This window comes from Nomascus leucogenys, chromosome 10, assembly GCF_006542625.1.
Source record: "Nomascus leucogenys isolate Asia chromosome 10, Asia_NLE_v1, whole genome shotgun sequence".
NCBI classification, from domain to species: Eukaryota; Metazoa; Chordata; class Mammalia; order Primates; family Hylobatidae; genus Nomascus; species Nomascus leucogenys.
Genome location: NC_044390.1, coordinates 70783160 through 70796162, shown reverse-complemented (window position 1 = coordinate 70796162; position 13003 = coordinate 70783160). Strand labels below are relative to the sequence as shown.

At 40.4% G+C, this 13003-nt stretch overlaps 1 protein-coding gene across 1 annotated transcript in view; it reads right to left on the bottom strand.

Annotated features, from left to right (window-relative positions):
- The window catches only part of STAB2 (stabilin 2), a 187983-nt gene that overhangs the window by 107272 nt on the left and 67708 nt on the right, over positions 1-13003 (bottom strand). Inside the window, exons 10-15 of the mRNA XM_030821934.1 lie at positions 8573-8706; positions 6815-6897; positions 4690-4839; positions 2515-2658; positions 1904-1960; positions 1630-1755 (exon numbers count right to left, since the gene is read on the bottom strand). Of these exons, the coding sequence (XP_030677794.1) occupies positions 1630-1755; positions 1904-1960; positions 2515-2658; positions 4690-4839; positions 6815-6897; positions 8573-8706 (694 nt within the window). The remainder of the gene's footprint in view (positions 1-1629; positions 1756-1903; positions 1961-2514; positions 2659-4689; positions 4840-6814; positions 6898-8572; positions 8707-13003) is intronic.

The window sequence follows — 13003 nt, the reverse complement described above, 5'->3', positions numbered from 1 at the left end:
TACTCTTGAGAGCTTAAATGAGTCATTTCCAGATACCACTGGAAGGAGTTACAAGGGAGGAGAAAGAGAAGAATGTCTGGAACAAAGGTGCCTGACAGAAAAGCAATGAGGTTGATTTTTTTCCTATTCTAGTTAAAAGGTTTCATTTTAATTTTAAGTGTGTCATAGAACTCTTTCATTATTATTATTTTTAAAATGTGCATCAAATTAGAAGCTATGTACTCAGGGAGGCCACATAATCTCAGGATTTTAATAATTTCTTAGCAGAACAACATTACCTTTTTTTTTTTTTTAGCTCACTTTAAGTATGAATGTGAGTTCTAAAGCAAGGTCTAGCAGTTTTCTGCAATAGCTAGGTTTCATAAAATTTGAATGTGAATCATATTTTGAAATATCATTCTATTTTGGAAGACCCTGGGAAATATGGCTTTTCCTATGGAAACTTATAACTAATCTTTTCATATGTTGAACATCTGTTTGCAATGTAAGAGATTACTTTTTGATTTATCTCCTTGTTAAGTTTTAAAAAAATCCTAAGTTTTTTGAAAGCAAGATATCCTTATAGATACCTGAAAGCATTCTAAAAAGGGATATATATCTATGTGAATTCCTGAACCTAACAGGCAACAACTTTCAGCATTCCCAAAACAGTGTGGGCTGGAGCTATCTGAATTAGAAAGTTGGTGGTTACCAGCGTGTCTATTTCTGGGCCTCATCTCAGCACCACTAAACAAGAATGCTTGAGGTAGGGCTTTGGAATCTGCCTAGATAGCAAGCTCCATGGATGGTTTCTGACTACACTATACTTTGGGAATCACTACCCTAAAAGATTGGGACATCCTTTCTTCCTTCCCTCCACATTCTATATAATCAACACTGATCTTTATGAAGTCATAGGTCATCTCTCCCCATTACCAAGATGGTGGCATAGTTTCAGGGCACTGGAAGAAAGCATGTGACCTTTCATGTAATTCCACTATTTGACATTCTAACGAACAAAATTCCACAGTAGGCTGTCCTCTTCAAGTTTTAAGTCCATTATTTCTGGGAAAGGAAACACTTTAAATGGTTTCAGTCATTGACACCCTGATATGAAGAAATCAATAATTGCCCTTTTAGAGGAGAATGTGAGAGAACTGAAAGCCCATGGTGGAGAAAGATGAAAGCAATAGAAAGGAAAGGAAAGGCTGAAGCATCTAAAAATAACATGTATTATTTTTAAAGTTTAGCCTAGGCCTGGCCCTGAATGGCCTAGTTTAGGCTTCATTCTCTAGGTGGTTTTAGAGTTGTAGGGAACTTGAAGTGTTGATTTTACTAGTGAGAAATATTAGAAGAGTCAGGACAAATCAAACCAACCATTTAGGCCTGGGATTGCAAATACATTTCATTTCCTGTATCAAGTCTAATAGATCATAGCTACTTGAAATTCTATCGAAAAGACTGAAGCCATATCCAGACTTAGTTCCAGAATGTTGTGATTGATTAGTGATGCCTGCCTTGGTTGTTGGAAGGTAGGTGGTGATACATGTGCAATTTATTTACTATCTCTAGTTTAGGAAAAACCTGTTTGGACATGGACTGAGGCAGTGCTGCTGACACGATGCCATCAGAGCAAGCAGAATACGGTACCTCTGGAGAAAGGAGGTAATCGAGAGTGCCGTCCTTCATGTTATTCAATGCTTCATTACTTGGAACAAAAATGGTGTATGGTCCACCAACTCCATCCTCATCTAAGGCATGTCCCAAATTGGTTTCCTGCATTTGGGAAATGAAATTGTGTATCTGCAGCCTACCTTGGACAAATATTTAACATAATTCCCCAGAAATTTATAATTGACACCCCTGCTAATTTTACAAAAGTCTTCACATAAACATTTTTCAGAAAATTATGAAAAGTGCATACCTCTAACAAAGATCTGAACTTGCTGTACCTTGGTTGTAGCATTGTCACTATGGTTTGCTAAAAAGAGACATTTTGCTTAAAAATCAGGAAATAAAATGTTGTGATTTAGGAAATACAAACCCTAACATTTAAAGACTGATGACAGAGTTTATGTGTCAGTATGGATTTATACAAATGAACCTGGTCAACTGCAATGCATTATATAAATGTTTGCTGTCATTGAAACAGTAGTTCAGATCTGCATGTTCTGAAGTATCCTTTGGCCCTCATCATCTAGGTCAGAAGTAATAAGTTTTATTGCGGCAACAACTGCCCTCTATAAAACATTTTCATGATGATTGGTCATGGACTGAGTTGCCTGATGCAGTACTAAAAGAGGTAAAAAAAAAAATCCAGATCTTTCCCACGTATGTTACTGCATGTCTTGCTTTCTTTCTGCAGAGATTCCCAGGATTCTATTGGAAACAGACAAACCACCTCTTCTTCTCTCTGCTCGAGATCCTAGCACAAATGAAGCACAAGCACAGAGTGCTGGCATGCTCTGGATGTGACTCTCCAGGGAACAAAGGAAGATGGACCTGGACTGATGTGACTTTTATCTAAATACTCACCTCATTGTTGCTCTCAAATGTGGGTTCTAACTTGTCCATGGCTCTGTCAAGGATGTGCAGAAGCCCATTGGAAGCAATGATGTCCCCCTGTATAATTTTTACCTTCTTTTTGCCTCCATGGAGTTTAAGCTTTATTTGATTGTCCTAAAACACCAAAGAAAGATAAAATAAGATTAATATGGTGTTCTGGAAGGAGCAAGCACTGGAGTAGAGTCAGAAGTCTTGAGTCCTTGGGCTTTGATATTTATCGGCAATGTGATTTTGGACAAGTCACTTAATCTAAAGTGGGGATGAAAGTATCTGCTTTGTTAACCTCACAGGGTTTTCATTAAGATCAAATTATATAATGTATTAAAGCACTGACAACCATATATGCTAAACCTGGGTAAGGTATTATCAAGCTCTTCTCCAGCAGACTGCAAGCTTCATAAGGACAAAACTATTTAATTTACTATAAATTCATCACTCATTTTAGTGTCTTGCACAGAGAAGGCACACAATAAAAATATTTGTGGAATAAATAACTGAAGCTAATTCATTCTTCCTCCCATATAACTCCTAATAAGTGACAGACTTAGTAAATATTGGTTGAATGAACAGGTAAACACATGCATATCCTTGTGAGAAAGCAAGCCACATCTTCATATCTGTCATTCATCCATCCATGCATGCATCCTCCATCCATTTCTCCAACCATCCATCCATTCACCCATCCATCAGTCCATCCATCCATCCATCTATCCATGCATCTTCCATGTATCTCTCCATCCATCCATCCATCCATCCATCCATCCATCCATCCATACATGCAACCTCCATGCATCTCTCCATCCATCCATCCATCCATCCATTCATGCAACCTCCATGCATCTCTCTCCATCCATCCATCCATCCACCCACTCACCCATCCGGTGACCTATCCATGTATCTACCCATCCATCTGTACAGTGACCTATCCATGTATCCATCCATCCATCCATCCATCCATCCATCCATCCATCCATCCAGTGACCTATCCATGTATCTATCTATCCATCCATCCATCCATCCATCCATCCATCCATCCAGTGACCTATCCATGTATCTATCTAATCTATCCATCCATCCATCCATCCCATCCATCCATCCAGTGACTTATCCATGTATCTATCCATCCATCCATCCATCCATCCATCCATCCATCCATCCATCCACCCACCCAGTGACCTATCCATGTATCCATCCATCCATCCATCCATCCATCCATCCATCCATCCATCCATCCAGTGACCTATCCATGTACCCATCCATCCATCCATCTATCCATTCAGTGACCTATCCATATATCCATCAATCCATCCATCCATGCATCATCCATCTTCACACATGCACTGCAGCAGATTGGTTAAGAATGTGGGCTTTGGAGCCACATTTGAATCCTGGCTCTGGCACTTACTGTGTGGCCTCTCTTCTTTCTTACTGGAGCAACAGGGATTATGACAGTCCCTCCTTTACAGGGTTATTGTGAGCCTTATGTAACACAAATAAAGATTTATCCCCATACTTTGCTTAGAACAAGCACTCAAGGATCTATTAACTATTGATGTTCAGTAAAATGTAATAGTATAGGTCCTATGCTTATATACATGCACATTTTGTTGACTAATCACCTGCTCCCCAGCTCAGTAAAATCACAGAAAGAGTTAAGAAATGGGGGTGGGGTGGGGGAGGATGGGTTTATATAAAAAACAAACAGAACTAATGGCATTGGGAGAGATGAATGTTAGGTTGGAGAAGATGGATCAACTCCAGCAATCTAAAACAAACACAATCTATTTCCTTCTATAAGAGGAATGCTGATCTGGCTTTGTGCTGATGCTTTCAGGAAGCAGGTTTATAGCAAAGTTTCTCCTTCCTGATGGCAGTTGAATGACAGTTGCCTTGCGCAAACTAAATCAGACCAGACCAAAGTCAAACACTTTGCAACCCCCTTTGCACAACACTCCACCCTTCCTCCATGGCCTTCCTCAGTGTTGCTGTCCGTTTCTTCCTACATAAGGTGTTTGACAAACAATACATAAGGAAATAATTTCCTTGTAATTTTTCACAAACCCCAAACAAAAAGAGAGAGAAGGCTACGGGCATTGGCTTGGTGGACAATTTAGTTCTGGGAGCGAAAATCAGAGGAACTCTTACCTTATCGCTGTTGAAGATTTCCCCTGACTTTCCAGTCAAGGTGTAGAACGTGTCTGTGTTATTCATATATTCGGTGTTCATCTGACCAGCAATTATGTGGAGTTTCACAAAGTATTGAGCAGCTTTATTATCCACCAAAAGCTCATTTATCTAAGACAGAACAGCCAGTTTGACTATTATTTGAAGAAGAAAATGAGTTTTGTAACACATGCTGTGCCTTACTTAGTATCAAAGACATCAAAGCCAGGGCACCCTAACTTGCGTTTGGGCTTTTGCAAATACAAATGTATGAAAGCACTGACAATTATATATGCTATACATTACTATCAGTTCAATCAACCAGGGCCAGGCCTTCCAGGAAGTAGAAACCTGGAGAATTGGCAGCAATGCACAATCTACTCTCAAACCGGGGGAGGCTACTCTAGCACTGAAACTGACATGGGGAAAGCACAGCATCGCAATGGCCCCAGGAGGAACAAGGAACAAGGAATCTATCTTGAACATGGGAAGCAGATGGGAATAAAATATGAAGTTTCATGGAAAAAGTAGGTAAAGCAAGTAAGCTGATTGTACTTTTGAATAGAAAAGTTCAGATTTTTGAAATCCATGGTATCAAATCTACATTTTGTCACTATTACATAGTCAACACTCAACAGATGCTTATATTAACTGTGTGTAAACTATGTGTTAAATGAGAGACCACGTGCAAAGTGCTTAGCCTAGAGGCGTACAGTGTTTGCTGGTTCTTTCCAGCAGGAGTGGTGTGAGGACATCTCTGAAGGTGAACAATAGAAAGATGAATATCAGACAGGTTAATTGTGGTGGTATATAAGGGTTACAGGGCCGGGAACTTACTGGGTTTTGATTCATTGCAACAAAAATTATTATCACAAAATATCGGATTAAGATAACCCAATTTTATTTTTTCATTTTTATTTTTTTCCACTTTCCAGATTTCAATCTTTTATTGGCTTCCACCATTTTATGTGTATTTGTTAATCCATTTACTTAAATGTTTACTTATTTCTGGCTGATCTGTTTCACAGAGCATTTAAGACAGATGACAAGAACACACAATAAAAATCAAGATCAGGGCCAGGTGCAGTGGCTCACGCCTATAATCTCAGCACTTTGGGAGGCTGAGGCAGGCAGATCACGAGGTCAGGAGATCAAGACCATCCTGGTCAACATGATGAAACCCCTTCTCTACTAAAAATACAAAAATTAGCTGGGCATGGTAGCATGTGCCTGTAGTCCCAGCTACTCAGGAGGCTGAAGCAGGAGAATCGCTTGAACCCGGAAGGCAGAGGTTGCAGTGAGCCAAGATCGCACCACTGCACCCCAGCTTGGGTGACAGAGTGAGTCTCCGTCTCAAAAAAAAAAAAAAAATCAAGATCAGGAAAAATAAAAACACATGTTAGATGGTAAAGGTGGGAGGGAGAAAGATATATAGGATACCAGTTCCTACACAATGATTAAAATGGAGGCCAGTGAAGATAATAAATTGTATACAAATCGATAAGTCCATCATTTACATTAAACCAAATATAACTATGTTAGTGATGCCATCTCGATAGGACGCCTCCACCAGACACTACAAGTTTCATTCCCACTGGATGACATTATCTCAAACAACAGCTGCTCACAATGAAGACTAAAATTTTCTTCTTATTTTTTCCCTATCGCTTGTACCATTTATAATGATTTAAAAACCCCACATATCTAGCTAATACATTAGTTTAATTCTTCCTGTGGGAAGTGAGCAGTTTTGCATTATGTAAATCTTCTTTATCACCTGGATATATGTTAAGAACACTCAGGGGTTACCTGTAGAGGGTAATGATTGGAAACAGGGACCAGGGGGCCTTCTAGGTTGTTGGAAATGGACTTGGTGTTTACACAAGTAGGTTCACATTGGGAAAATTCATTGAGTTGTACACTTACAATTTGTATACTTTCTGTAAGGATGTTATATATCACTAAAAGAAGTTTGCCAAAAAATCACCATCCTTATTATCAGTAGGTTTAATTTTAATGGGGATTTCCCACTTTAAATAAAAGAAGGTACTCCCTACTAAGGCTTTTCATGTTAGCCCCTTGGTGTAGAGTCATTTTAAATACTCACATCGAATCCTTTCAGTCCCTTGTCTGTAGGTAACAGCACCGTGAAGGGTCCCAGCTTACTCAGTGGCCAGGCATAAGCTTTGTCTTAGGAGTTGAAATAACACAAAGAAAGAAAACGCCAAATGAGTCAGTGGTACATGAGGAGTAAAATCAGGCAACAGGTCTTGGGTCATGACCAGTCCATTTATGCCCTTCTCTATTCTAATGGGTATGTGCAGGCCCTGTGTCAACTGGGAATCTCTCTAAGAATGTAAGGCACCCTAAAGCCATGGCCTCAATACATTCCACATAATGCCATGAGAGTTTTCCTGCAGACAGCCTCAGCTTCAAAGATACCCTGGCTGAGCAGTTCAGGCATGACAAAATCCTACCACAACCCCAGGGTCCCTGACCCTGCGCTTGACTTTCTGAGTTGTCACTGTCTCGGTGAGCAAAGATGCAGCCCTTGTTTTTATCCAGGGCCAGCTCAGAAGAGCCCCGATGGTTGGTTTAATGCTCTGCAGTTGCCATGTTGAACTGTTTAATAAATTTTGAACCAAGAATCCTGTATTTTCACTTTCCAGTGGGCCCAGCAAAGTATGTAGGTAGTCCTGTTTCCATAACCTGGGGAAGCTGGGATGACAGGACAGGCTCTGTGTTCTCACACCCAGAGGCAGTGTACACGGACTTTGTCATGGGGAAGGTGAAAGGTCAACAGGACTCTGTCTAGGGAAATGTTGGAAGGCCTGGTCTGCAAAATACACTACCTCACCCCTGTCTGCTCCCATTTGGTATTCTAAGAGTTCTTAGAGTAAGGCTTTGAGGAAACTGGCAGATTGCCCCTGAGCCCAAGGGATGCCACTAATACTTGATGCCCTATGGGATGCCTTGGGAGAAATGGGACTTTGATGCAGGAGACATTAAATGGGATATTTAACCTTAAGATTTATGCAGAGAACACAGCATTGACCCATCAATTACACTTGTTTATCTATGTTCTTGCCGGGAGATCATTTTTGGCAACAGGAAAATTCCAATATAAAAGCTGATATTTTAAATTTTCTGTTGATTGGTCAAGTCTGTGTTTTACTTTTTTCAGCACGGCTGGATTTGTGTTTTATTGGAAGTTGTGTCCAATGCTGTGATCAGTTATAATATTTCATTCTCTAGAGAGTGTGGAGTAATGGCCCGTAGAAGCCATTTGCAAATACATGAGGGTGTTTTAGGCTCTCACCTTGCCTGGGGGGCTGGAGGTGAATGTGTCACTGTAGGCAGTTAGTGACTGGCGGACCAAGGGTGCTAAGATGGTTGCATACAACCAAGACTATTCCAAAATTCAAACAGCCCCTCCACTCAAGAACAAGGATGCTGCCCTGGGGTCTCAGTCACCCTCTCTCTATTCCCAGTTTTACCTGCCAAGCTTTGTTCATACCTGAAGGATCTAGAAGGTCAAGGACAAGAGGGACGGTGTGTATCCTTACATCAGTAGCTGTCCTGGTCTTACTGTTACTGAAGCTCTGTTGGTCTATGGTGACCCCCAAACCCTGTCCTCAGCTCTCTGCCTACTAATTTGTGCATTGCTAGATCTCTTGGCACTATCTCTTTGCTTGTCTTCTTGGAAACAGCTGCCTGCCCTTTCCCTCTCACCTGCATGACCCTTCCAAAAAGGCTGATTCTAATAGACAAGGCTCGCCTGCCCCTTTCTGAATCATTGTGTCTTGCAGATGCCCTTTCCTGAAAGAGGACTTTTGTGTGGAAATCTGTACCCATAGCTGCGTACCTAGGAGTGAGATGAAAGAGGTCAGCCTTCCTTGCCATTTTCCTCTGGGTTCAGTATTTAATTCTCTGAGTCGCTCCATAATGTTTCCATAACACGTTAAGCCATCACCCACGTAACCTTTCTGGCAAATGCATCTACAGAGAGGGGGAAAAGACATCCTCAGGGTTTTACAGCCATTGAGTATTTTGATCATACAGTCCAATCCCCTCATTGAACAGATGGAGCAAAGTATGCCCAGGGTAGAATAGGGACAAGAGAGCATTCCTAGTGTGGTATCTGACATCTAGTAGCTCCTCAAGAAATGGATGCCTAATAAATTAAATGTATCTGTCAACACTAGATATCTTTGTATGCTCTTTGTCTCAGTATTTCTCAAAGTGTGATCAAGAAACCACGCACATCAGAATCACTTGGAGTGGTTAATATATTTAATATAATAAATGTGGACTCTAGGGCTCCACTGCATGACTGAATCAGAATAAGCTACTGAATTCAGCCTGCAGGACAGTAAAGATTCAGCATTATTGATCTACTTAGAATGCTTCCCCCACCCCCCCGCTCCTTCCTAGCTGAGAGCTCTGCTCAATTGCCACTTCCTTCAGAAAGGCTTCCTTGATTGCCTGTCTCTTTCTCCACTCCCTCACTGTGTCTCCATTATATATACTCTCATGGAACCACATAGCTCTTCTCCATAGCAGCGATCATAGCGCAATTTCACCCTGATCTGTGTGGTTATTTGATTAATATCTGCTTCCCTATAACATTTGAGAAAAGAGTGAGGGTAAGGGCTATATGTGTATTTGTTCACTGTTGTGAACTCCAGAATCCAGCACAGGGTAGGTCCATAACGGGTGCTCAATTAATAGTTGTACAATAAGTAGTAAATGAATTAAATAAATAGCAAATAATGAAGTATATAAACAATGAAAATAAATATAGAAACTATGAAATAAATATATAAACAATGAAAATCACAGAGATTTTGTACAATAGTTTCATAAGAGAGAAGTAGAGTTAAAAATGTACTATCAGTGGTATGCTGATAAATGTTTAACAACCAACTCTCTGGGGGAGGGGAAGCCCTAATTTGTAGCATTTGCCAATTTCCATGGTTCATATGCCAATCTTGACCAATTTCAAACTAATAAGATGATGCTAACCCTCTTGTGAAATTCCTGAAAATTTAACACTTAGCTCTTGTGAGTCCGTAAGCCCTGGCTACAGCAGGCCACAACCATGCAGTACAGAGGAGTTGACAGCTGGCTGAAATTGACAAGGTGATGAGGAAGATGACTTTCACAAGCATCTTGGAGATGAGCCAGGAACCAAAGCGAAGTAAGGGAAGAACATTCCAGAGAGGAGAGATGCAGGGAACCAAAGACATGCTGTGACTACATCACAGTTTTGCAGTGCTCACACCACACCACAGCTGTGACTCACATTGAGGAGAGCATTCTGAAGAAAGACTATGCACTTGTTAATCCATGTGCGTTTCTAAATATATTTCCATGGCAAATAGATTACATGTTCAACAAGTTTGCTGCAGACCTTCAGAATCCTACCACCTTCTGCGTGGATTGTTGCACAGCCTCTACCTGGTCTTTCTCCCCTTATGTTCTACCCTGAAATCTGTTTTTCATACAATCTCCTGACTGTGCTTTAAAATTCTAGCACCTGTGTGCTTAAAACCCTCACTGACTCCTTTTATCCACGTGAGAAAGTGTACACAGGAGAATCCTGCTCTGTCTTCCTTTTGCTGTCCACTGAAAATTCCAGCAGTGCTAAACTGCTTATTTTTTTAGGCTGTTATGCTTTTCTTAGCCTGTTTGTCCCACCAGGAATGCTTTCTCACCCTCACCTTATCACTCTGGTGTGACCTCTCCCCAGCTGTGTTGAGCACTTCCAGCACATCTCATCGATACCTCTGTCACAACCCTATCCACCAGAATTACCTCTGGAGACACTGCCTCTTCTGCTAGGTGGTACACTCTCCTAGGAGATGGATCCCAACTATAATAATTCTCATTATATCCTAGCACGTAGGGCAGTGCCTGATTGTTTAACTGATTATTTACTGAGTATTTAAGTACCTTCTTAATTCTAGGAACCATCTAGGTAAGAGAGCTACAAAGATGATAATAAGAGACACTTTGCCCTTCTTGAGTCTTACATGCTAAGGATGGACCTGAAAACAAAATAATTATAGCAACATGGTAAGGCCACTTGACCTCCTTGAGTCCCAGTTTCCTCTTCTATAAAATGGGTTTAATAATACCTTTAGGATGGTTGATAGAGAGATAAGGAAAGAAAAATAGCACTGTGACAGACATATAGAAAAAGCTCAATGCTTGGCAGGTGATAACGACAAGGACAAGGTTGACATGATGAAGAAGGTGACTATAATGACAACAGTGACCTAGAGGTGCTGGGATATAGCAGGACAACCCGTAGAAAGATAAATGAAGTTTCATTGTAAGTGCCATGATAGAAGATTGAATAGGATGCTATAGGGCATGGAGGAGGAAGTAACTGATTTTACCTGGAGAAATAGGGGACAGCTTCTAGGAGAAAGTAATATTTAATTCTAGAAGGATGCACATGAGTTCTTTCTTTCTCTTTTCTTTTCTTTCTAGAGTTTTCGCTCTTGTTGCCCAGGCTGGAGTGCAATGGCATGATCTCAGCTCACTGCAACCTCTGCCTCCTGGATCCAAGCGATTCTCCTGCCTCAGCCTCCTGAGTAGCTGGAGTTTTGGCCTCCCAAAGTGCTGGGATTACAGGCCTGAGCCACCGCGCCCGGCTGCCTATGAGTTTTCTAGCTGGACAAACACTTGGGGGATCATTTACTGATGAAGGCTTTGGGGTTTTTATGGAGAATTGGCTCTCAACCAGAGGCAATTTTGCCCCCCTTCCCCTGCCCCGCCCAGAAGCCATTTGGCAATGTCTAGAGACATCCTTGGTTGCTACAACTGAGATGGGGATCTACTTACACAGGCCAGCCCCTCATAACAAAGAACTGTCTGGCCAAAAATGTCAATAGAGCTGAGGTTGAGAAACCTTTTTATAAGGAATTACTAAAGTAGATCTAATCATGAAACAATTTAATACAATCAAATAACAGTTTCCTACTTAAATGTCAACCTCCTCTGCAAGCACTGTGCTACGCTAATTTAAGGATGGAAAGGAGGAGACTGGTAACTCTGGGAAGTGATATAATACAACAGTCATTGTTAAAAATTAATCCTGCTATAAGTTACATTCCTTCATTTGAAGACAACTGTTAATAGCAAGACATGTAACCTTTACAAACCACTGAGTATGTTTCTCTCTAAAAGTTTCTTAAATTGTTAGGTGGCCAATGGTCTGTTTTGTGTCAAGTGACTTGGCCTTTCTTTCCTAAGGATTGCAGGAGAATCATATTTTAATGGCCTCAGTGCTAATGGAATGCACGAGACATCACTATTTTTAATTTTTATTTCAAATCTCAGTCCAAAGTCTGAGATGTTACGAGACCAGTTGCTGACTTAACTGTTCTCAGTTGAGCCATGGAACATTCACAACATCACCTCTTTAGGAAATTGTTTTCTTTTTATTAGGAGTAAATGTCTCTTGCTGTCTTAGGGCTTTAAAAACACCCTAGAAGCCATTTGCATTTTACAGTTATGGGTTGAAATTAATTACACTTAATGCTGGTTGAGATTTAGTTAGTATATAGGGTGTCCTCAAAGTCTTCAGTTGCTTCCTTTATTTCTTCACTGGTTCATTTCATTTCTTCATTGTTTCATTTATTCCTCCAAATTCTCCCTCATTTCACTGTTTTTTATTTCTTATTTTATTTTTATGTTTAACATTTGTGGGTACACAGTAGGTGTATACATTTATGCGATACACGAGCTATTTTGATACAGACATGCAATGCATAATAATCATATCAAGGCAAATGAGAAAGCTCTCATTTCAAGCATTTATCCTTTGTGCTACAAACAACCCAATTATACTCTTTCAGTTATTTAAAAATGTACAATAAATTGTTGTTGACTGTAGTCACCCTGTTGTGTTATCAAATGCTAGGTCTTATTCATTCTATCTGTTTATATTTTTTGTACTCCTCACTTCACTGTGTTGATTGATGACAGGCATTGTTGCAGCAAAGATGAATAAGACATGGACCTTATATTCTAGTTGAGGATTGAGATAAGTTATAATAATAGCCAGCATTTATTAATAGCTCTTATGCTACATAGTCTATAAGGGCTTCAGTGTGGTGTCTTTTCTAATGCAACAACGCTATAAGGTAGGTCCTGTTGTTAGCCCCATTTTAGATAAGGAAACTGAAGCACAGAGAAGTTAAGTATCTCACTCAAGATCACACAGCCTGTAACTGGGAGCACCTGTGCTCACCGCCACTATGCTACATCCTTATCACAGTTCTGG